Source organism: Melanotaenia boesemani, chromosome 17 (assembly GCF_017639745.1).
Source record: "Melanotaenia boesemani isolate fMelBoe1 chromosome 17, fMelBoe1.pri, whole genome shotgun sequence".
NCBI classification, from domain to species: domain Eukaryota; kingdom Metazoa; phylum Chordata; class Actinopteri; order Atheriniformes; family Melanotaeniidae; genus Melanotaenia; species Melanotaenia boesemani.
In genome coordinates, this window is record NC_055698.1 from 16326438 (window position 1) to 16353351 (window position 26914).

The 26914-nt window shown below is 40.3% G+C and overlaps 1 protein-coding gene across 3 annotated transcripts in view; it reads right to left on the reverse strand.

The window, feature by feature from the left end:
• The window catches only part of runx1t1 (RUNX1 partner transcriptional co-repressor 1), a 56130-nt gene that overhangs the window by 19386 nt on the left and 9830 nt on the right, over positions 1-26914 (reverse strand). For all 3 annotated transcript variants that reach the window (XM_041967033.1, XM_041967034.1, XM_041967032.1), the window contains exons 2-3: positions 3639-3776; positions 1803-2044 (exon numbers count right to left, since the gene is read on the reverse strand). In XM_041967033.1, the coding sequence (XP_041822967.1) occupies positions 1803-2044; positions 3639-3776 (380 nt within the window). The remainder of the gene's footprint in view (positions 1-1802; positions 2045-3638; positions 3777-26914) is intronic.

Below are 26914 nucleotides of genomic sequence, written 5' to 3' on the forward strand. Positions count from 1 at the left end.
AAAAAAATATTCCTTCCTCCATCTCCTCCGCCTCCTCCTCCTCCCTTTCTGTGCAGCATTCAGTCACTATTTCTGTATCCCCCTGTTCATTAAGACCGTATTTTCTCTGATCACACAGACGTACTAAATCTTCAGATTACAAACCAAAATCTTGCAGCCTTGATATAAACATGTCAACTAAACCAGAGAACACATCTGTCTCAAATCTGTTGGATGAAAGATTTTTTTTATGTTTGTGGCTTCAGTCAAGCAACATTAAACATTTCTGCTGAACAAAATGCTTCTGAATTAGATAAATAAGTTCATAGCACCAACAGAGGTTTGCTTTGGTCATAACTGTAATTTGAATGTTGCTTATCATGCGGAAAATAAAGAAATGCATTTTCCTTTATTGTAATTTACATTTAAAGTGTGATTATGAACAATAAAGCTTAAAGCTACAGTTATCATTTTATTGCAGTTACATCTGTATTTACTTGATAAACAAATAAGATTTAATATGCAATAAGATGCGTAATTATTGGCTGTCAAACACACACAACCTTTGTGTCAACAGTGGTTAGATGTTACAGACACAAGTGTATGATTTTTATGTTGTATTAGTTCACTGGAATTGAATGTGGAGCAATTAATAGACTCCATCTGAGGGAAAAACTCAGATTCTCCACTTAAGGCAAGGTACAAATACAACAATGTAAGAATATTGGTGGCCCCAGTTTGAACTATTTTATGTTGTTTTTACAACAGCAAATAAATCTGAGGGGTGATGGCAAAAAATAAGAAAAATTAAGGTTCTACTGCACTGCTGTTTCTTTTGTGATTGTTTATTTACAGTGAGACGGTCAGACCAGTTACCAGTTACACCAGTTAAGGTGTAAGTCATAAATATGTACTTCTAACACTAGTCATTTGTGAGTGAAACATTTTTCAGGATAGAGCCCAAAATGCTTTAGTCTGTAATGGAAATCAGCCAGTTTGCATTGTCCACCAGCCCCTCCTTCCTCCTTTTAAGTGTTACTTGGAAAGGTGATGAGATGATGTAGCAAGATATCAAGCTTAAACATCATAACAAAGCACAACACTAAAACAGTGAGGTGAAACATCGCTTTCTGTACTGAATGTAATTTTTAAAATTTTCAACCCTCATCTTCAAATGAAAAGGGTTTGCATCGTGAATCAGTACAACTACAACACATTATGTCCACACATTAGGTTGGGATATTGTATCATTTGTGTACGAGAATTGTTAAGGTAAAAAAACAAAAAAAAAAACACTGTTCAATCGATATGTTAACAACTTTGAGACATCTGAGATGTGATTCCAACTACACTATGCTTTATATTTTCATTGTAACTGGTAACGTAAGCTGTTCAATAAATGTAGCAGAGCAGAAAGCACAATATTTCTCTCTGAAATGCAGCGGTGTGGAAGGATAAAGTAGCATGAAACAGAAATACCCCAGTAAAGTTCCTCAAAATTGTTCCTACGTGGGTTATACTTTAGTAAATACTTGGGTAGAAAGACATTTACAGTTATATACAGTTTGTTTACTCAAACTTTAATGTGTAAGTAGGTGAATAAATATCCCCTGTTACTATCAGAAATAATTACCTCACAGTAAATCAAACATTTTTCTCTGTGACTGACAAGTAAAATGACAGCAATGAACCTTCTTTCCTTCCATCTGGTCCTTTAGGAATTCCAAACAAATCCTATGAACTGCTCTCAGATATCCTGCTAATAGAGTTACTCAGGAAGCCCTTTCACACCTTTACCCCTCACATACACAGTAGCTACTTACCACCAGTCCCAGCACTAACGTGCGGACTCGTTCACCAATTTCAGGAGAGATGTCGTTCCCAAACTGCTGAAGAGTTGTGAGGAAGCGCTTCAGCTTGCTGAGCTGCCGAGCACCACAGGCTGGCGGCAGCTGCTGGTTGGCCAGAGAGGATGAGGAGGATGAACTAGGACCATTGCTGTAGCCATTTGGAGGAGATGGAGCACCATTGAGGGCTGTTGGGGAGTGGCTACTGCCATTGGTTACTGTGTAAGACAAGGACATAGGTGATTAATTTTGATAGAATTTAGATTCATTTTATGTTTTTTTTCTGCTGAATTGTAGCAAAACTAACGCATAACTTAAACTGTCACAGACAACAAAGGAAGTAGCATTAGTCAGATTTATAGAGACCCATGGACTGATTTGAAATGATGCGCAATCCTTCACATTTGTTTCCAATTGTTGCGCCTCGCTTGATCCCTTGCAGCATCCTTTCATAAAAAAAAAAAACACATTTCTGTGTTTGGAGACATGTTGCTTTCCTCCACCTCCATCTCCCTTCCCTTTCTCCTCGGCAGTCTAAACAAGCAGGGACAGTGGGACCCCCCGTTGTGCCGGAGCGGTTATATTCTGTTTGTGTCTATGTGTGTGCTGGGGGAGTTGGTGTACAAAGAGATACAAGGCGGTATAAAGCTCTCTCTTTAATGAGATTAGGTTTTGACTAGCGATCCACTCACTCCCCCTCTGGCGGCCGTCCAAAGCCGCCACTGTAAAGAGAGGAGAGAAACGAGATACTCAAACTGCATCTGGTAACAATTACGTCGGATGGAAATCAAAGCCTACTGCTTTGTTAAGACCTTTGGCATGTGTAATGAGAGAGCTGGGCCTTTCCTCCTTCATTGCACAGAAGCCCCGACGTTAATTGTGGAGTGTGAGCATTTGCAGCGAAAAGAGACAGACAGATATAACGGGAAAAAGGAACTACTAGAGATGCAAAAAAGGGAAAGTATGCAGCTGAAAAAGAACAAAATAATGGACCACTAAGACAGCCCTTAGTACTTAAAGCATTTTGAGCAACAGGGCTTCTGATTCCTTGATTCTAGTGCTCTTCACGCAAGTGGTTAAGCATCTACTTCTGAGAGAATACTAGGGTGTAATTTGCTCATCACAAGCAATGTGCCCTCCATGGCAAGACTCCAACAGTTTGTAGGCAGGGGCGTTAATGAACTTGTTGGGGGAGTTGTTTGCAATTTGGAAAGGCTCAGTGCAACTTGTTAAGAGGGTCTTGTTATGCTGATGCTCCCGCTTAAGTTTTTTTTCCCTTTATCATAAACATTTTGTGACTGTCTTCTCATGTGTGAGCTCATTTTGATGTGCTGCTGTCATGTCTTTACATTTAAGGTTATTTAGCTCAGTCTACTTATTTGCTCTCCTTTAAAGGATCTAAACGATGCTGTAATACTTCTATGCAGGGAAACAGGGATGCTACTAAATGCTGCTTTATGTTGAAATTTTCATAAATGTGGTACATCGTGGTCTGGTTCACCAATACAACTTTTATGTGTGAAGGGGTGGAATGCATCCAAAGGAGACATTTACTTTTGGTCGCTTTAATTAAAACAATTAATTAATCCTGAAAGAGGATGTGCTCCATACATTCTTTCATTCACTTTGCAACACAGCAATAAAAGGGCTTTAATTACAGACAAGGAAAATACTACTGTGTTACCTCCACCTGTCTCCACCAGTATTAGAAACTTTATGGAGACTAACGGAAGTGGACACTTGTTCGATTAATAAATTATCCTAGTTAATGAGCACCCATTGCCCAGCCAATCACCATTGTGCTTTACTCACATGTGGTGGGTGTGTAGGAGCTGTTACGAGGTGCTCCTTGTGTACTGGGTGGGGGTGGCATGGTAGGGGGGGTCAACCTGGACTGTGTTTTAACGTCCGCAGGTGAGTCGGGCATGGTGGAGAGCTTCCCAGTGCGATCTGATAAAAAGACAAAGACAAAAATGGATTATAACACCATAGCTTAACAAAACAGTTAAAGAAAAGTATGCAGGGTTGAATTCGATATGAGAGAGTGTGAGGAGCACCAGACAGACTGAATCTGGAAATAGATGGCTCACTACATCATGTACACTTGATACATGCCTGTTGTGCCTCAGTGACACTGATTCATGTGTTCTGTGATAAATGAAAGGGAAAACGGAGGGATTCACAGACACACACATAGACACTTGAGAGAGGAGGGTAAATCCATTGCAAGTCATTCCACTCACCATCTGTGCCACCCAGAAGGGCCACACAGTCTCCCCAGTTAATGACCGCAGCGCTCATTACACTCAAACTAGTAAACACAGTCCGTCTCTCACATTAATGCTTATATCTCTGGATACTATTCACATCTGCTCAGCAAGGAGACATTTCCAAGATAACACTTTTATCAAAATATTTTCTCTGATGATATGCCTGTTTTCACCTAATTCATTTGCTTTGTGCTCCACAGATAACAAATCATATAGAATATATGGGAACAACCACAAGGTTTTATCAGAGTCCTGCAGTGGCACAAGGGCAGAGCCCTCACTGTGCAAGAGGAGATACACAACATCTCTTGGCAAAAGCAGTAACAAGCCTATCACTGAGTCAACAGACTGTTATCACATAATGTGGCACATTGTGAAAAGGAGATTATATAAAAATTGAGCACAGAGGAAGAAGGGTGGAGGGGAAAAAAGACAAAGGACAGACAGGAGGGAAAGGAGGAGCTGCAAGGAAAACAAAAGTTCAGTCTGTGACAATGAGGACTTTGGTGGAATCATGTAGTGGATGCATGTGCAAACACATATACAGTAAAAGCATGATCCCTCTATAATCTGGGTTTCAACGATACATGTTCCACAAACAGGATGGGCCCCTTTTGTAGATTTTTGAAGTGTGTTTGTGAGTGTGCAAATTTCATGTCTGTTACATATGCAAGCTGCCTTTTATATTTGACATTATTTTATTGCCTACTTTAATATACCAAGAACAGAGAAAGTGCATTTTAACATTAGATTGTTCAGATCCAGGGTGGCATACTGTAAATATTAGTTAAAAATGAAAGAGACAGGATAGTCTAAGCCTGTTAGCTAGGCCTGCTGGAGCAGCCTAGGTACTCCATGACTAAGGATTTTAGTCACAGTAACTTGGCCTTCGCGGGAGAGTAAGGGATGGAGATGTCATTGAAATTCTAAATAATGCTCCATAACTCTGCTTTTGACTGAACATTTGCTGCAGCTTTGTTTATTCTCACGTAGATGCTGACCCTTTGAGAAGAAGGCAGAGGGTGAATGGTGTAACTCTGTGAAACAATCAAGATAGTAAAACAACTGATATGCAATATAAATCCTAACCAACTAAACTGTGTCATGACCGGCATGACATAAAATGTCCTGCTTGTTCAGGAACACTAATGATTACCTTCTCTGGGTTTTAAAAGTTCACTGTGGTTAATGTGACTGGGGAGTAATAAATTGAAAATAGTTTCTAAACAGATGCAGCTGCTCTCAGTAGCTCTATACATCTCATCACACATGAATAACTAGAACAAATTGTCTGGCACAGGAAGCCTGAGACGATCTAGTTTTATTGTTTTGTTTTGCGATGAAGAACAATGACAAACTGCAAATATAGCGACTCTCCAGGATTTCCCACGATTCCCCGAGATGCCAATCCATATAGCCAGAGAGGAGAAGGTAATAGAGTGTTTCTTCTCCAGGCCAAGTCCTGCCTTCTAACCATGGAGGTGTCCCTTTTTTACTCTTGCTGTGATATGCAAGACTTCTACCACAACGGAAAACCAGAGTTTAAGATCATCTAGGGTCACTGGGACATTATTTGTTCATGTGTTATCCAGTTAAAAATAATTCATACACTCAGTTTTAGCTTGGCAATGGAGAATTGTGATGAAATGTGGGGAAAGAATAGATGAATTGCAAAGAGCAAAATGAATGGATACAGATTAGAGATTAGTGGAAAGATGTGATTTGGAAAACAGAAAGCTGAAGAGGTGAAAGAGGAGTCAAAAGAAAAAGCAGGCAAAAAAAAAGAGGTACTATCCAAGTCTTTTCTTTCTTCCTCTACCCTTTTCTACATGCACCCAAACATACAACCTTTTTTCTCCCCCTACCAACTTTGGCCAGGCTGTGAGAGGTTTACAACTTTGGCTTCACCACCGTACAAAAGTACGGACTATTTATTTTACAAACTCAGGACATAGCGGAATAGCTTGTGGAAATATATAGTGTTACCTCTGTCTGCCAGCTATCATATCCTGTATGCCTGCCTACAATATGATCTGTGAAAATATAAGGTCATTAAAAGAGATGGCCGAGTGACAGGACCCAAGGTAATTTATCATTTTCCAGTCAAGACCTTATTCAACAAGCCTAAATTAAATGGAGTAAAATCACCATTTCACACATGGTTGTGCTTATTGTGTTTCAATGGATTTTTTAGGTCATGCGTTCCATTGATTTGTATATTGCCTTTTTTAATTGTGTGGTTATTTCTGGCATAATCTATAATTGTTACATCGGACATAAAATAGGATCTGAATTATACTGTAATTACTTGGATCTTTTTGAGTAGATATAGAAATAGATAGACAAAATTACTGAAAGCACAAGTAAGTGTCTCCTTTTATTTGTTCACATCAGGTTATATAAACAGGAGTGTTGGGCATAATTTTCAAGTACTTTTGGAAGAATATTTGGAGCAGAATGACCACTTTAAATCCATCTGAACTCTTGTGTGGAGCCCTGCGGTTTGTATGAGAAGATGAGTTTGGTTACAGGCTTGTAATTGGGGAATAACACCTGGGTCCGCATTATGATTGGATGGAGATGAGAGAAACAAACCCAGAAAGCATTTGAAACTCATCTGCAGTCCCCCAGGTAAAGAATATAAAAGATAAAGAATGAATTAGTCTGAAACCCGTGCAGACATGCATCTAAACAATAATGTGTTCCTGCACACAAACCCACATGTATACCCTTGTGTGACTTATAAACAGCATCGTCTCTGCCTCTGATTTGATTGAGGGGGCCGTGCAGCACATAAGTGCAATAAAATCAATGGCTTCATACGAACCAACATGGGCTGCATCCATCCATTTGCTCTGCAACAGCTTGAATCAATGGCAATTCTCCCTCTACAAAGCAATTCACTTGGTTTTGGGTGAAAAAAAAATGTCTTACAACTCAAGCAGATGATTGAAAACAACTCACATTGTATGCCTGTTTGCTACACATTTTCAAGAGCAAATAAGGCATGTATATGTTAAAATAAAAAATATTTTAAAAAGCACATCTATAAAAAAGAGCTAGACAAACAATCAGACAAGCTCTCATTTTATTATAGCAATAGAGCAGGGCTGAGAAGTATCAAGCAGTTGCTTCCTCATGCATAAGTCAGGTGAAAAAGGACCCTTAAACAACCTTGAAATGTAGGGCATCTCCTTCAGTCTAATACATCTGTTAAAATTTAATGGCTGAATGCACATCTATTGTCGATTTATTAGCCCTGTTACTGTCCTGTCTGCGCAAAATCATAGGGAAAGGATCAGATCTGTAGCCAGTCGATGGTACTCCAGGACTGGATGGGTATAGATCAGCGGAGCCTTAATGGAAAGGGACTGTTTGAGTGCTTTGACTTTACCTAACTCACATTACGACTTCTCAGAAGTGCTGTTGTCCGGCACTTAATGGATTGACGAGGATGAGAACAGTTGTTGAAGAGGAAGCAATTAGATATGAGGGAATAGAAGAGCCTCTTCAGAGTGTGCTGATTCAATCTGTGCAGGCAGAGGTGCCAAAACTATTGATCATGCTTGTGGATGACAATGATTAATGACTCACAGCAGCCACTTCATGCATGCTTTTGTCTATAACTTCATAAAGGAGCTCTTAGTGCAAATATTTGTAGAAGAGTTGGCTTGATAGAGTTGAACCCATGGGAATACCTGCCGTTGAGGTGCCTCATTGCATTTTGTTACCCAGCCATCATATCGAATATGTCAGAGGTAATTACATAGACATCAAATTGAATCTTTGTCTACATAATGTCAGGAACATTTTGCCTGTGACCCTTCATGACCAAGCAGTGCCTACTCTGTCACATACTGACAGACAACCATTAAGTTTGTCATTTGACTCATCTGAAGAATCCCCAGCCACCATAACAGTATTTTGAGCTTCACTTTCTGCTGTCATTTTAAAATATTAGCTATTTGAATAATGCTAACCTGCCTCCAATCTCTCCAAACACTCAGAATGGCACAAAAGTTGACTGACTCCGGTTTGTAACTTCTTTAATCAATCCCAGAAACGGAGCAGGACCCTGGACAACCATCTGCCACTCACAAGTATGTCTTCACACTTACATCACCCGTTTGCATCGTCCATGGTTACGTGATCCTCACTGTTTGCAAAATCTCTCACTCTTTCTTTTTTCTCCCTTTCTTCCCTGTTCACTCCCCGTTGCTCATACTCTCTTTCAGCCGAGCTCAAAGAAAGGAGATTTTATCCCCCCGCTGACTTGAGATACATGCCTTTTTCTAAGGTTACATGCAAGTTACATCACTTGCCTAAAACAAGGTTGTTGCAATGAATGATATCTAGGAGGAGCGTGGTCCCTGAGAAACGGTTCACTGTGTTACAGAGAGGACTTTTCTAACCCACGGCTCACAGCAAAAATACAATGTTGTATCAAACCCTTATACATTTCATCATCACACACAAAACCAGGAGGTCATTTTGTATTCAAATCACCTCATGAAATGAAGACAACATTGAGCTTGATGTTTCAGATTACCCGTTGAGGCTACAATGACTTCAAAGTTTGTCATGAGGAGATAAAATCAAATCATCTCCATTACACTCTTCATATACTTGTCTTTGCATGCATCTCTGTTTTTGCATATGTACTGTTGGAGATCTAGGAAATAATGTGACAATAGTGGAATGTAATATGCCACTTAGAAGTACTTCACACAAGCAAATCCCATTCTTCAATAAAATGACAATGAATTTCAATGGCACTTGGGGAATTTTTGAGAGCTGGTGGCTGTGACATAAACAATTTATGGTGCACTGGCGCCTGTTTGAGCACAAGGTTGTATTAGTCAGACATAAGTTATTGTCATTATGGAGTTAAATGGAAAAGCGCATTTAGACTGACGCACTTCTGCTGCAAAGGCATAGGAAACCATATATTCTGTATATGTATAATATCTCATGCGCACACATTGATATGTAGGTGGTGAAGTGAAAACCGTGAAGCACTGAAGCTGCAGGGAATCTGCAAATTGAGCACTAATGTCCACAACATGCCAATGTCTGTGCAGAATGAAGCCTCCGGGTGTGCGATAGCAACACACATTATACGATAATCTGTGAAGAGTGGGAGCAGCTAATGGCAATAAAGTGATACTGAGATGGCTTGATAGTGGCTTGTGGTGGTTGCCCAGTGAGTCGGGTGCAGACGTGAAGAGGGGGACCAGCGATCAGACACAAGAGACAGATAACAGTAGAGAGAGTGAAAGGCCAGATGTGGTAAAGAGCACTGCTGAGGGACAGGTGGGGTGTTTGAGATTCAGACTGAGTACACAGAGAGCGAGGAGAAATCTATCTGTATGCAAGAGTAGCAACACACACACACACACACATACACACAGCCAGATGGAGCAGTATGCAGAGCATGTCCCATCAAACTCCACCCGCTTGTCAAGAAGATGTATGGATGTAACGCCCTACCACAAGCCCACAAAAACACAAACACATACACAGACACACAGCTGCAAGAATTCACATTCCTCGCTAAAAGACACAACTCTCTTTCTCCCTCATACACACACATCTAATTGCCATCCTCTTATTTATTCCCCTCCCCAGCAAATGCAGGATGCAGAAAGGAGAAGCACAAGCGTCAGTGCTCTTCCCTTCCTCTTTCTATGCATCCTTTTCTTCCTTCTCCTCTCATTTTTCCCCATTCCCTGTCCTCTTTTTTTCCACATATTCTTCTTTTTCCATCTGTGAAGAAGTGATGATCACACATTGTTCCGTAAAGTTCATTGATGGCTGGTGCTTTCACTTGTCTCTCCAGCAGCATTGCAGTGAATGATGCAGGGATGTTGAGCACAGCGTACTTTACGTTTGCACTGAAATTAACACACTTTATGAGAAGTAACTTAAATAAGTTCATATCTTTATTACTTTACATGATTTTCTACATTTCTTATAAATGAAACTCCGTAATGCTGTCTCACAGTGATGCGTACCATTGTGGGTACAATGGAGGAGTAACATGTACAAAAACGCCCATAAAGCCACAGGAGGGGGTAGTTTCCACCAATATGTCAAAATACTATTATTGTCCAAGAGTAACATTCATGTGTAAAAGTTTAAGTGGTCAACTTGGTACTTAGTGATATTCATCAAGCAAAAACCAAAACAAAACAAAACAAAAAAACACTTAATGAGGTGACGGTTTTACAGTAAACTACACAGAATAGTTTATTGGTTCGAACCTCTCTGTAGATATTTGAATGTAAATTATGAAATATTTCTAAATTGTTATAAATAAATGTAAATTGTGTTTCCATGGATTATTTGAAGGAATTCTGGGTCATGGTAACTAGGTAATGATAATAAAGCTAAATATAATGTTAAACATCACCATGCACTTACTTTATTCAACTTGGGGGCCAGATGTTTATTCAATATGGTGTTGTTTTGTACTAAATGAACATAAAACACAACCAAGGCTGAAGTTGTTAACTGAGACCAGCTGTAACATCAGGACAAAAAGGTTTGCTTGTTTCAGTTTTAGTGGAAAGACTTTTGTACCCTGAGGAAAGAGGATCCTGAATTCCATATTAGGGCAAACAATGCTGCATAGTAAGTTGCACATAAAACAATAATATAAGGGCATGAGAAACTGCAGTATGCAGAATGAAGGTTTTTTTTATAAAATGATCAGACTATATATTATTTTGATTAGATTTTGAATATCCCAACTTAATTACACCGATACAGAGATTGCGTTGATAGACTGAGAGTAATAGTGAAAGAGTTGTGGCACAATGCAAACAGACCTGTTCCTGATCAATGCTGACAGTCCTTTGAATTTTGCACCATATCTGCATTTTTTCTCTCAGGGTAACATAAGGAGATTTCTCAGTTGCACTCAAAGGTCTGAACACCATCTGTTCAGTTGCACAAACATCAACACACATATACTGAAATTCACGAACTAAATACACCCTGCAAAACGCTGCAAACATGTTCACACATACACATGCTGGACAATGAAACATATGTGTTATATAACATCAGAAGCCCTTACTGCTAAAAAAAAACTGTTAAAAACAGATTTATAGTAATGTCTGTTTTACCCATCTGTTGAAATAAAGTCTCTCTTGCAGAAAGAGAGGAAGCAAGTGTTTAAGCCACAATAAAAATGATTCACAGTACCCGTTACGCATCCTCTCAAATCGAACACACTCCTGCCACTTCTTGTTGCCAGTCAAAATTGAACTATAGGGTCTTGTAAAAGAAAAGACGGGCTATGGTAATGGGTGACAGAAAAATACAGACACTAAAAGATGGTGGAGGAAGGGAAGAAAGGGGTCAGGGAGAGGTAAAGGAAACTGGAGGTAAAGTGTGGCAAAGAGCGGGGCAGAATGATTTACCATTTTCACAGGACTAGTGGAACATTTTTCCAGAGCTAAGCAGGGCTCAACCTTTACAGAAGCTAATGATGTAATAATAATAATATTAATATAAATGGAGCTGTTTGGAAACATAGAATGATATAGAAGAAATATAGAGTAAGTCTTGGTGAACCATGTTTGGCTTTCTGTGTACAGTTTAGTTAATTTCTGATGCAAAGTGAGCACAAATGGATCAGGGTATTTTCCCTGTCAGGAATTTACACCACACAAAAATCTCAACACACCTCCTGATGCAGATGGCACATGGCTTTACTTTCTTTGGCTTCACACACAGCTATTGTGTTAGCTTATTGGTTGGCTTTTTGCTGTAGTAAATAGTAAAGTGGCAGTATCTACAAAAATCCTATAGTCCAGAATGAAAATCTCCTTCTTAGAGGAAAACATTTTAATATCTATAAATGCAACACTTTCCCTTTGTCAGAGCTAATAATAATGCAATAATTTATATGCGCAAGTTCCACAGTTTGGGCCTTTTCTTCAATTCAAAATCGCTGCTACAGTACGTGCACTTTTATTTATTGATACACACCAAGTGTCAGCTTCAAACTTCTGCTGTTAGGCTGCTACAAGCTTTAAATGTGTGTGTCCGTGCTAAAAGCATCGTATTCTTGTCTGCAGAAGCAAAATCGATTTTCAACAGACAGTAAAGACACTTATGTTTTACATAAAAGCTTTCTTCTTTTATTTGGAGAAAGATGGAAGTTTAGAGCAGCAGGAAGGATTGATGGGGGTGGGGTGGGGGGTGGGTGGGTGCTAACTGAGAGTGCAGTTATTGTGTGTCAAGTAGAAGAAAACAGACAGAAGAGAGGACGAAGGTTTGAAACAGATGTGGAAAACAGTTCTTGAAGAACTGGGAAAAGGGAAGCCAAGATGCCGAAGAAGGGGTTTGAAATCAAGAGATAGCATTAAGTGCTGATGAGAGACAGATGGGGAAATCAAATGTGAGAGGCTGAGGACGAGCTCAGAAAAATAAAAGAGAGCAGAGGGTAACAGTAAGAGAGGGAAGGTTCCTGGGGCGGCAGTAAAGGAGGGAACAAGCTCATCTCTCTGGTGTTTTGAAAATATCACATGACGGCTGCCATGTGTTGGAAATTACTGCCGGTTAACTATCTTTCCCAAAACCGCTCTGAAAAAATATGTCTGCAATTTATGAAATGTGTTCCAGGGCCCTGTTAAGTAAAACCAGATTTGTTAAACAGAGAAAAAACCTTTACCCTTCACCCCCCTTCTCTAAAAAAACGCCTCTCCCTTTTCATTTTGTACTCCCTCTTCTTCTCCCCCACCGCGCTCTCCTTTGCCCCGCAGGTGAAGATGTTCAAAAACAGGTTCTTAGTCACATCTGGTGAGCAGAGCACCAGAGTGGTGGCTGGTGAGACCTTGGATCAGCGCATTTCCAAGCTTACAGACTGTGTGTGAGTGTGTGTGCATGTGTGTATAACATGGTGACAGTGGTTTGCTAATGGCTCTGAGTGGCTGAGAGTAAAGTATGACTGAAGGCGATGGTAGCAGAGGAATGGCTTTTACTACACACTGACACACACATTCAGTACCACGGCAACCCATTCCAGGTCAGAGATGCATCTTTGTCCCCTTTCATCTAACCATTACATACTTCTTTGGCTTTTTTTTCTCTCATCATTTCTCCTCTCACTGTCTCACTTCCCGGTCAGCCCGCAGTTGTCTGAGTCCACTCACAAAAAGTGAGATAAACATGAGCAAGAAAACATTCTGAAACAAAATTTGATACACAATAATGTCAGAAACATCACGACAGATGTAAGTGATGTATGTCTGGACCCTTTATCTGCATTGCCTGTATGTTTTAATGGGAGAACACCTCAGTCTGCCTGAAAACAGAGGTCTCAGCCCACATGTCTGGTGCATACCAAAGCTCAGAAGACAGCCTTTAGATTTGTTTAAATAATCTCACTAACAGCACAATTTCTTTTGACTTTGTTTTAATCATATTAAAGCTATTATATATGAACACATGCTTAGTTTTGACTGGCCAGATTCTAGAAGCCTGCAGAGGGAGGGGCAGCTTATGAACTCATCATCATCTTGCCTGACAGAGCTCTGAAAAGAAACTGTCAGCCTACTAAGTAACATGTTTTCCAACTTTTCATGAGAAATGATATTTGTGCTAATCCAGCAGAACATATTTGAGTCTAAATCAGATCCAAACATCTGCAGAAACAAAGAATACAACACAAATCTCTGGTCTGTAAATATTACACTCATGACTTGTGTTAGAAATGCTTGCGTTCAGTCACAAGCTTTAAATTATATATATATATATATATATATATATATATATATATATATATATATGCACTTGTCTATTGTTGTGCAAGAGGGAAATGCAAGTGGAAAACTTCTGCTGTCAGGAAATACCAAAGGTAACGCAGCTCAAACAGCTTTGTATATCTCTCTGCACCGTCTGTTATTTTTATGCTGTAGTAAGCCAACATTAAACGTCTATAAAATAAAAAGTTAGTTTACACAGTAGACTGTTGTAGTGTGAATGTGCACATACATTTGCCAACTACAGGTTGAATTTGCAGGCATGCTGTGCCTGGACAGCTTGTGGTGACATATCATGTAAATATCCAAACATTATAATCTTAGTTGAATGGAAAAAGTAAGAAAAAAGAAAAGAAGTGCATAGGTAGTAGTCTCATTGCATTTTGCAGGCTGTAATCTGCAGGAGCTGCTTCAGATCACCGTTCCATCAAATAACAGCACCTTTTCATGCTACACAAATTTCAACTCTATCCTCATACCCATTACTGAAACTACTAATAGCCTCATCACAGATCCATTGTTTTGTTTTTCTGCAGCATAAACACAAACACACACACAGAGGCTCAGGCACACATCCGCACACAAGCGCTCTCCGGTGCTACAGATGGATGCCACCACTCTCTCTGGAGCGTTGCCAGCGCCAGCTAGTGAACAGCTTGCCTGGCACAGTGCTCTGCATGTGTGAGTGTGTCGATGTGTGTGTGAGTGCGTGTGTGTGTTTGTGTGTGCCCGCAGAAACAGTAGCAAAATAGCCTAGCACAGATGGGTGGCCAAATTCCCCACTCCCAGCTCTCCCTCGTCCATACACACAAGAACACAAACACAAGCACACTTTGACACACACGCTTACATATGCTCCAGAATAGAGACACACATGCAGACACAAACACATGCACGCTGCCATAGTGTCTTGGTTCTGCTTAAGTGTTCCTGACCTGGCACACACTCCAGCTTACACAGCTGCTTATTTAGAGGCTGCATACTTATAGACTCACAAACACATGCGTATATCCATGGTTAATTTACACTTCCTGGTTTTGCCATGTGAATAAAGCCCAGATGTAGATAGACCTCTGCATTCCTGTGCTTCTGCCACACAAACATACATTAGCACACACACTAATACAGCCCTTTATTCTCAGTAGCTATTCAGCACTGTATGTTTCTGCTTGTTTTCTCCATGCACACAAGGAAAACATCAAGGCATTCAGCTGGAAAGCCTCCGGTGCTGGCAAACTGCCAGCAGAGGCCTATAGATCAGCATGATCATAGGAGTCTGTTAAGACACATCACTGTTTGGTTATTTGACAGTGAAATTAAGACATGAAGGCTCTTGGTGGAACAATAGAAGCAACAGAATTGATTACAAAGCAGCTGTGTACTGCTGAAGCCATTTGAAATGCATAAGGTGTGATGTGAATTCTTGTGACAGGCAATTTGATAATGCTTCACGGCTTGAGTGTGTTTCCTTTTCAGTAAATGCATCTGTTGATTTAAAAAGGGCTGCTCCAGCACAATGAGACCTTGAAAATGGGAGGTTTAGTATTCATGCAGGGTCAAAGTGAGATCAAAAACGGTGAAAGTTTAACAGTAGAGTAAGTCAGCAGCTAGACAGTCAGTCAATGAGCTCAGGATGCTGGCAGCAGGTACTCTTGCCCCAGTACATAGGGGAAAGTATGGTGGCTGGCAGTGCCAACTGTGCACTGGGTATCTGTGCCAACTCTGCCAGCCTTGTAGTGTCTGTTTGCCAATGCCATCTGGGTAGAACAGCTCTGCGCACATACTGTACCTCTCCTCAGCTCAGAGGGCACACAGACACATGCATGCATGGATGCACACAAGAAAGCAAGGGCAGACATGCACTCTACATTCATGTAGCATCCCCAAATATGTATGGTATGAGCACTGCACACTTACACACAGACACGCACACATGCACACGCACAGCCGGCCGCTGACAGCTCACCATCTGTGCGCTGCCTCTGACTTCTCCCTGTGCTTCATTCTCTGCCCTTGTTTTCGTTCTCATAAAAACTCCGTCCTTTTCCTAAGTTTCCTTAAACTGTCCCTTCCCATTGTCCCCTCTCTCTTTTTGGATGAATTTTCAAGCCACAGATCACTGCATTATTTCATGACCACCTGCGCATTGAGGCTTCATGTGTATTTTTTTTTAGGTTAAATGGAACAAGACAGCAACCCCTGTTCCTCTATTAACCCCAATGCATAAAAAAAGTTAAAGTAAGGTTGTGGGGACAAACTATATACATATTTACATATATACATATCAATCTCAGTTTTATTACACAGTGTTCCTCTTCAGAGGAAAGTGCATGGAATTGAAAAAGAGTAAAAACCAATGCAGGAGAAGAATTGGTGCCAAGAGCACTTTAAACTGATGATAGTAAAAAGGACAGAAGGGTAAAATAAGAACGAAGAAGAGAAGTGGGAAGGTAACATGAGTGCAGAACTGTGGAATTCACATCAAAGAAAAGCTAAAACAGGTCACTGTCTTTACAGAGTATTTCCTTGGGTGAAGCTCTCTCTCATATGTTTCTCATTTAAATGCTCTGAACCACTGTTTGAAAATGAAGGCCAAGGAAAAAAAACAAGTTTCCTGCATGCAGCTTATGCTCTCTTGCTGCTGGATTGGCTCATATGCGCCTCAGGTGACTAGATTACTTGATCAAAACAGTAAAAAAAAAAAATATTTCTCCAGATGTTATTCTGTTTATCTTAATATTTTTTATGTGCATTTCACTCTTTAACAGCTTGGATTTTGGAAAACCACAAAGGGATTATTTTCCCACTCAACAGAACAACATTAGTAATACCTTTGAATCACAAATCTCCCTTCTCCTTTCTACTCTGTGTTTCATACATTTTCCTTCACTGGCCACCACCTTTCTTCCCCTACCTTCTTCCTTCCTCTGGCTTTGCACCAACAGAAACGTCTATGACATCATTTTTCCAACCATGTTCATATTCTTTTTCTTGATTTCTTCTCTCACTGGTACCTTCTTCTTACAACTTACAACCATTTCGCTACTACTCTATCTCTGTTTCCCTCTCCTGTAATTCTCTCCACCCAACACCCCTTAAAGATACCACATGCTCTGCAAGAGGTAGCCTCATTACAAACAAGGAAAATCCATTTGGAGCAGTAGTCTGCTGCTTCTGCAACCCCCTCTGAACTCTCTTGAGTGGAAATGGCCCACATCTCGCCTCTTCTTTCATTTCTTCCACTTGGATTCTCCCTTTCAATAATGTTTTTTTTCTATTTCTCTGTTATATCTGTTTCATGAGGTATTTTTTTTCCTCTCCTCTTTGCAAACATATTTGCTCTCTGTGTTTGTTCACACCAGGTCAGGGTTCTATATTATCAGACCAAAAAGCTTTGAATTAAGACTTTATGTGTCAGTATGGACAATATGAATAAAATATGTTTCTTCTGGCTTTGTATATATATACCAATATGTTAAAATGCCTAAATTGACTACAAAATGTAGTAATTTTAATAGATGGTTTCTCCTGAAAAGCATCCACCTTCTTCCAGCACCAAGAACGTTATAATGTTCTATGTTCTTCTAATGTTAAAATGATACTGAAAAGCAACAACTTGATGGATTATAGCTAACTATCAGAGCTAAAACAGTGAAGAAATCAAAAACAAAGCAGGCTTTCATTACATGACATAAACAGTGAATAATTCAGTGAATGTAGATTAACTTAAGTAATAATCACTTTTAAATGGAAATAACTGTTTTCCAGTTTGCAGATCGCAACACCCCTTCTAATTTCTCCACAATGATATGCAACCAAACCTCACTAAAACTTTGCCAGTTATTGTTGGAAATCAGAAAAAAAATCTAAATAGAAATGGGTAAGAAAATACCCAGTACAGAGTACCCACAGGAAAAAAAAGTTTCTGAGAACACTGAGAGAAAATCCTGGAATAAAGCTATTTACAAGCTATGGACACAGGACCTAAGTACGTGTTCATGTTAGACCTGCTTGCATAACAACAATGTGCATAAATACACTGTAAGCAGCTATATAAATAGCTGACACTATTTTTAAGAAGCCTTCCTATTTTTGGAAAAATAATCAATATATCAATCTATTTAATCAATGTATCTTTGATGACACACACACACACTAAAAAAAAAAAATAGAAAGCTCACAGTACCAAATCATTACTTTTATATTAAAGTAAAACCATAACATTATAGACTGTGAAAGCAAAAGATTGTGTGGAAAGATCCTTTAAGGCTGCTGAGAGGAACCGTTCTGTGCAGAGTTTGGATAACCCCCTGTGCATTCAACACAAAAAAATAACCCTTTTCACATCTCATGCATCTCATTTCAGGTGCTGTATGAGCATGTTCTACTGTATACTGTCATGTTTCATGATCTTGGTTTGTAGTCTGGTGTTTGTCATGTTTAGTTTCTGTTTAGATCATGGTTTGGTTCTTTGGTTTGGTCATGTTTAGTTGAGTTTGTAGTTTTCCCTTATGTGCTCTGTGTTTTCTGTTCCTGGCTTGTTAGATCACCTGGTCTGATTTCTCATTCACTTCACCTGTTCCTCTTTACTCCCTCTGTGTATATATGTACATACCCCTTGATTTTCAGTTGTCTTTGTCAGGTCCTTATGTTCATCCATGTCATGTCTCAGTTCCTGTTTTGAGTTCCGGATTAAATCTTAGTCTACAGCATCATTCTGCTTCCTGCCTTTACTGTCTGGATTTGGGTCCTCACTTTCACCGCATTCTGACAGTATACTGTATTCAGTATGCAGAACATCAAGTTTGACAGAGTGAAGTTGTCTCATGTTAAACATGGTAAGTTTCACACTTCCAGGAAAAGACAACTGCATCATTTAACCTTGATTGTCACACAATCTGCCACATTGTCAAGCCTCTAGCTGCACATCTGATACTGCAGTGAAGAAAATGGTTTAACACCAAACACACAAAGAGCTCTCTGAGATGCATGCACACTACCGTTCAAAAGTTTGGGGTCACTTTGCCATGGGATTCAAAAGGGAAGTGACCCCAAACTTTTGAACGGTAGTGTAGCTGTACCTGCCATTGTGAACACACTTGTACTTATGTACTTAAACACAAAGTAATTTTATCTATTGAATTACAGTTCAGACTGGGTTTATTCATGAACTTTTTAAGGCAGTTATCAGATGATGGTGCAGGGCTGAAATAAACTAAACTAACAAACAAATCAGTGCATATGACTGTTGTTAATATTTAACATTAAGTCCAAATAAACTGACGGATGTATTGCTTTTCTTCATTCGGTTTTGTGCTTATAAACTGAATTTCTTGTATTTCCACTGTTGTAAGTCTCATTTCTCCTCTCTGCATCTCTCACCCTCCACCAAGCCTCACGCTTTTCTCTCTCCTCTCACCCCATCTGCAAAAATCTTGTTTCTTTTTACTTCTTTATTTCTCCTTTCAATGCTTTCTCCCCCTCTCTCTCCTTCTGCTCTGCCATCATTGCAACATCTGATTAACATATGTCTGTGCTTTCACTCCCTGTCAGCTTGCAGGCATCTGCACACATGCAAACCCACACAGGCGCCCACACTTACACACAATCTCTTGTCTCAGGTTCAGGAGTGTAAAGGACAAAAAAAAAAATTCCCCTGATCCTCCTTTTAACTGCATTTACATCCCCTCTGAGTGTGTATGTGTGTGTGTCTGCTCACAGCAGTGAGGATAAGAGACAAAGCATCTCAACATTACTGCAAGACGACAACACTCATGATCCCTGGTGTGCTGCTTAAAATGCCAGTAATGGAGGAGGGAAAGGAAGGGAAAAGAAATACAATAAGACAGATGAGAGTGAGAATATGTGTTTGCGTGTGTGTGTGCTTATAAACAACAGCAATAGCTTCACAAACTCTCCTGATATTAACACCCCTAAAATTACTCAAGTCCACATAAATGAAGACTTTCTTTTAAAGCTTCCAGTTCCTTCATAAGCGGACATTGATGTCATGGATTTTGTTTATTCAATAAGCAGTTAAGCTATAGTAATTGGAGATCTGTTATTGATTATATCCAACAGTGGTGCCAGGAAGACCTGCCTTGCTACACTGTGCCAACCGAAGCCAGTCAGACAACATGATCTGTCAGTGAAGCTGAGCTTTCTTTCCTTTTTTTATCTGATCTGGTTTCACTGGCTCACAGGTAGAAGCAAGGACATTACCTCGAATGTGTGAAAGCGTGCTGTTGCAGGGTCTTTATGCCTCTTTTCAAATCATTTATCTAAACTCCTCTGTCCCAGATTGTGTGGACTCAGTCCCACTTTCAGCATCTCATCCACAACAAAAACACACAATAACAGCAGCAGACGCAGGCAACAAAACAAATACTTAATCACAAAGCTTGCCAAAACACATAATCCAACCGACAGCTACAAAAGCTTTGCAAACCTGCACAGCCAAACAGTGGATAGTTGTTTGCATTGGTCTACATTTTGTAATACCTGTAATTTCACCTGTTTGCAACAATAGCACCCCTTGCTATTTGCACACTTTTGTAAAAAAGGGACAAACGCACTGGAGGCACAAGCATTTCAAATACCACATTTGCAACTGTATGGGATATGAGTCGTGCTGGGTTAAATCATTCTCTGTTTCTGAAAGCATGCGAAAGAGCATCAAGAAGCTTTATTCAAGAATTAAACAAGCCAGTTTTTTTCAGGAAGGTGCAACACCAACTTTGAGAAAGCTTGCAGCACATCACACATAGATCTCCCTCTTTTTGTGTTTTTACTACAATGCCCACCATACAACCTATGAAAGTCTGATGTATGTGATTTAATTCAGAGCAGACAGGCACATTAACAGACTGAATACTTACACAATGTTGATGAGGAAAAAAACGTTTTGCTAAGGGGATTTCAATGGAGCATCAAGACTATTTTGTGTGGGATTGAGACATCATGAGTGTATCATCCAGTGTGTGCATGTAAGGGGGGTGTAGGTGGGTGGGGGTGGGGGCTGACAGTTTTATAAGAACCAGTGGGAGTGACTTTTTTGTGGAAGACTTGGTAAACTCAAAGGGCCTTTAGACGGCCAACTCAATGACGAGTCAATGAGCTGCACTTGAATAGCAGGGTGATGGAGTGAAACACACTCAGAAAATGCTTTCTCGCTCTTACAGAGACACATGCTGAAGACCCGTGGGGACCTCTGGTCACTATGCATGTGCAGATTAAATATCACAGAGGGATGTGCAGAAAAAAAGAGTCAAAGCAAACGGATGTAGATAAATGCAGGGTTACATTTGGACCACATGGATTTACACCACATAATCGCACACACCCAGACATGTCTGCCTCCACTCCATCTTTATGTGCCTTCTAAGAGTGCATGTGTGTGTGTGGACAGCCTAAAGAATACACTGAACCTCACAGAGTTTACACCCCAGTGGAGACCATTAGTCATTCCCAAGCAGACACTCTAGGAAGACATAGTCTAGGAGATATGCCGGCAAAGAGGCAAAAGTGTAGAGAAAAGGGATGGAGAAGGGGGGAGGGATGGAATCAAGGCAAGACAGATAAGAGAGAGAGACAGTCAGTGACAGACTGGCACACTGATACACAGACACACACACACACAGATGGAAAGATAAATGAGCAGATAGTCTGGCAGTGGTACATAGTGTAACACTGAGAGAAAGGGAAGGGAACATCAGGGAAAACGACAGTACTCTTCCTCCCTGTGACCAAAAATGGCCTTGGATTTTTTTTTTTTTATATGATGCAACTAACCAGAAACAATCTCAATCCTCTGTATCACACATAGTCCTACCCCAGTTATAAAGATGGAGAAGGAAGATATGTGAAAGCTGTCCAAAATGAAAAAATAATGTGTCCACTGCAAGCTGCTACTTAAGAGTCCATCAGCAGCCATGACTCACTCTGTTAAATGTACATTTTAATAAGACAGGTGAGGCACTTATAGAGAAACAGAAGTCAATGATGAGGGAGAAAGGGTGACGTAAAAAGGAGGAGATAACTGAAAGAGAGACAAAGGAGGAGGGAAGGTGACTGGCTTGTCTGGAAGAGCAGTGAGCTTCAGCAGGAGCTTCACTGGGCTGCACTGAACTGCACACTGCCTCCTGGTAGCACGTTACCTCTGAGAACATATGTGTGTGCGTGTGTGTGTGCATGTGCACAATAGCTGCAAGTGAGCAACAATTCTGGAGGAGGGGAGGACACACAGACTTGGCCTTTATGCATGTTGATGAGCAAGAAAAAGGGCTGCAGAAAGACAGCAAAAATGAGTATAATCGAAAAGATGCAATCAGCAGTGTATGATAAATATATATATATATATATATATATTTATATATATATATATATATATATATAAGCAAGCAAGAGACTCCCTATGTGTGCAGCAGGTCCCCAGCCATCTGGACACTCTCCTCCCCTCCTCCTCCATCCCCCTCCTCCCCTGTTCTTCTTTTCCTCTCCTCTTCTCTGCCTGACTGGTGTGCTATTCTTGGTGGACCCATTTCACCTTTCACCGTGTGTTACACCCGTTCGGCACAATACATGCTAATGAGGTAGAACAAATGACTTTTTTTATTTATTTAATTTTTTGTTACGGGTGTATACATGTGTGCAGACCTTTTGGTGAATATGCTTGTCAGTAAGTGAGTGGGTGTGCTGTTGAATTCCCAGCTTTCTAAAGCATTTGCTACCTCTGATTAGTTGTTCATTTTTATATAGAAAACATTTTGTTAGATCTGGGGCTTGATTTCTGTTGTAGCAAACACAGTAAACTCTTTCAGTAACCTTTTTAAAACCAAAAAGTGTATTTCAAGTATCTACATCATGAAAACAAAAGCATATAACCCTATTTTATCTCAGCTTAGGCAACCCTTGTCAGGGCGTTAAATCCTCACACTCATCCATCATCTATTTGTCCATCACTGGGTGATTTGGCCCAGATCCAATCAGATCAGCTTTGTGATGACAAAGTAGACATGAGACAGGGAAGAGGAGAGGGAAGCATGCACAATTACAGCTCTCAGAAACAGAGATGACATGAGATGAATGGATCACTTGATTTGTCATGACTGTACACAAGATATCACAACTGTTACTGGAAAGAGAAAGTGGTGACAGGCAGAAAACAATAATAGAAAAAAAGAAAAGCAGGCGAGAAGGAGGAGAGCCAGGGTGCTGAAAGACTGAGGAGTTACAGAGAGAGAGAGAGGAAACATTTGAAAACAGCAGATGAGAATACATAAGGAATAACAGCTACTTTGTCAAAATCAAATCCTCTCCTGAGGAGGGTTTGCCACTCAGCTTTCTCTGTGTCAGTAGGTGGCGCTAACGATACATCTGTACACCTGCCAACTCGCTTCCTTCCTTGATCCTCCAATTATTTCTCTTTCCACAGTGAATCATTGTGACAGCCTGGCTTGGCAGTCATAATTAACCAAGTGCACTAGCTAGCGTTTCTCTCCACAGTGAGCCAAGCACAGAGTGGACTGCTTACAGGGAGAGCTGCCGCCAGGCATGATGGTCACGGCTGTGCATGTGTGATAAATAATGTGTGTGTTTCTTTAAACTAATGTCCCTTTGAAGCAAATGCTAATTTGTGTACAGTTATTCAAATGTCTCTTTACTGACAACATAGATAATACAGGGTGAGTATGCTTCACTTTGACTCAGTTATAAGGAGGAAGAGACAAGAAGGGAATTTTTTTAGGCTACTTTTCCCCCTGACGATTGACATCACAGCTTGTTGAGGTATTAAGCGTGTTGGGATCAAATAAAATATTGTTGTCTTTTTCTCAGTAAAACAGAATGATTTTTAAACTTTGAAATTTGAATTGACTTAGAAATATATTGATAAAAGAAACAGTTTTCTTTAAAATAATTTTCATTAATCTGCCATTTCTTATATTCACTTATAAATCTTTTTGCTTCTCATTCACAACTGTATGTCTTTCTCCTGCTAAATCCTTATCCAGAGAAAAGTCACTCATTTTCTACATGCAAAACACACATTTCTCCTGTAATAGTTGTGGAACAAATTGTTTTATTAAGTTATTTAAACACTCAAGGCGACCAATTAAACTACCAATTCGCCTTATCGAAGCCACAGCTTTCCCAAAACGAAGGAAGCAGCTCACATTTTCCACAAAAATAGCCCTAAAATCCGTTTCACAGCAGTTATGCAGGACTAATGGAAATGGTGCCACAGTTCCTTTAACTAGTACAGCAACAGGAACCCGGCCATTCCTGGCTCCCCTCCCGGCCACCGGGGCCCAGGGCCCTGCCCAACTCAGTACACAATGGGTCGGCAGAATGAGAGGAACCGCCGGCCATCCAGAGATAGCCCCGCTGGTCAGGAACCAGAAAGGGAACCAGAAGGAACCTGATGTGCTTGTAGAGGGGGATGGGAGCCCAGAGGATGAGAACTCAGGCAACAAGGGAGAGGTGGGTGGGGATGGTTGGCTGCTTGGGGTCAGGATGTGTGTGAAGGGGATGTGTCTGTGTGAAAGAGAGTATTGAGCTGTTCAGATAAATGTCTTGTTCCCATGCAAGAACATGTTCCAACTTGTTCACACAAGCACACACAGCAGCACACACACACTAAAGACTCATTCACAAGTCCTCTCTCTAGAGTCAGGATGTTTTTACTTGCTTTCAGGTAATTAAAGCTGGAACAGTGACTGTGGCATGAAAGGCAGACAGTGGATAAGTGATGGAGGAGGGAAGCAGGATTGCCGGGTGGTGGGACCGATGGCCTTGGACCTGACCCCATTTGTCCTGGCTCCTGCCCTGGGTAAGCCAACTGTCCTATCTGGCTTCCTCAGACACTGCCTGGAGCATCAAACAGTGTGTCAACGATGGAAGCTGGGCATGAAGAAGTGAATTATATGAGAGCTTGGAAGAGGTCAGAATGAAGTCCCACTCCCCCTGACCAGACCTGCTACAGGCTCTATTTTGAGGTCTTCTTGTGAAATACACACACATACAGGCAGGCACTGACTGTTTCCATAGCAACAAGTGTAGGAGATAGTGTCAAAGGACATGCATGCACACACATTGAGTATGGACTATACACAAGCAGTGCAAAGACCTTTTTTACAGGATAACAGGAAAAGAAATACACTGAAAAGTAAGGAGATAAAAAGGAAAAAAAAAGTCCACAGTTATTATTATAATCATATTTAACACATTTTGGCAGAGCAAGACAATTCTGAATTATGAAGTCAAATTGGAATCGGCTGATTTTTTACTTGTAATGATAACAGTTTCCATCAGTTCACATTACTGATTTAAAACATAACTAAACCTATAACTTTGATATGACTTTCTCAGTAACTTATGTTATGCATCTTGCCTGCCTCACAAACCATCTGTCTCGTTGATAAAATACAACACTGGGTCAACTATTATTCTCTAAAAAGTGCACCACAACTGTTGCTATCACACACAATATGGTAGAGACAAAGAGACAAAGTGAAGCTGATGGTTTTCATAGGATGGAGGGACGTCAGAGTATATACAGTATCTGGATATGTCTGTGGCAGATGTATTACCCTTGTGATGCAATTTACAGAGTGGGAATTAAAAAAAAAGTCCTTAAAAATGATAAGATGCAGCAAATTCCAAACTACTCTCCTTGGTGGTTCATATGGCTGTGTGCAGTTTATATAGCCTTCTTCACAGGGACTAGTTGAATTTGGGAAGATTGAGCTCATATGTTATTTTTTTCCCTGAGCAGAAGCACTTAAGCTCTACTGGCTGTCTAAAAGTAGAATCCCCAAAAAAGCAGAAGCTTGTGAACTCAGCAATTTAGAAACTCATAAATGTTACTCAGCATCATATAAGAGCTATTTCTTTCTGCCTCTCTTTCTATTGTCTGTCGCTACCTCCATCTCTCCTGGCTCCTCCACTCTGTGGCTCCTGGCATAAGTCTCCAGCTTAGAGTCACTAACAAATGTTCCAGCTTTTCTCTGTTTCCCACTTTTTCTATTTTCAGGGTCACGTTCTCCAGCTGGCACAGGCAGACAGGCTGACATCAGAGCCACAGACCTCACTCACCCTGTGTAATAATGTGGTTTTCAGTCAAAAACACAACTATTTTGGATTTCTTCCACTGGTCTAACTGGGCACTGGTGCCTTAGGTTTCTCACCAAATCCACATAACTGTATTAAATCAGAAGCAGATCCTGAACACCTCCTTCTAAATTAATTAACACACAAATATTTACTTCTCCAAAAAAGATGATGGTTTTAATCCTTCATGCTGGCCATGATTTCAGCACAAACTGCACCGTATTTCCCAGCATGATGATATTGTATTTCTGCAGTCTCCTCTCTACATTTCACCTTGCTACACTGTCACCTTTTTCTCTCCTCAATCCCTGCCTCTGCTCCCCACCCCTTCGGTAATCACAATCTAATCCTCTGCAATCAGTTCCCCATGAAGATACCGCCTGCCTTCACAAACAGCACACAAACATTTAAGCAGAGGTCTACAGGACACAGCAGCTAAACAACATGTGGGCTTAATCATCTATTTGGCTGGATCAAACACACTGTGAACATGAACCACTCACTTGAACTAAAACCAGATAAATAAAAAGCATATTCAGTTTCAAGTTGATATATGGTGGAGATCAAAGACCACAGGCAACAGGTAAAGGTCTGATAGGGTACATTCTTGCAAGATACTGACTTAATTAAGCTTTAATCCTTTTTTTTTTAATAGTATAGTGATAAATAAACATAGGATCAGGATAAAGACATGTAATTGTATGTGTGTGAATGTGTGTGTCCTCCACCCTAATCAGCTGGTGACTTGATTTCATTATTTTCAAGGCAAAGCCCGGGGCGATGCATGACTAATGTATTATCTCTTTAGCAGTTAAGGGGGCATCTGTCATGAATTCGTACATGTTTTCCTTTGAATGCATTTTGGGGCCGTGGGCGAAATGGCAAATATAAATGCTTATTTTAGCTAAATACAGTAGGAAATGTTGGTGTTGATGCA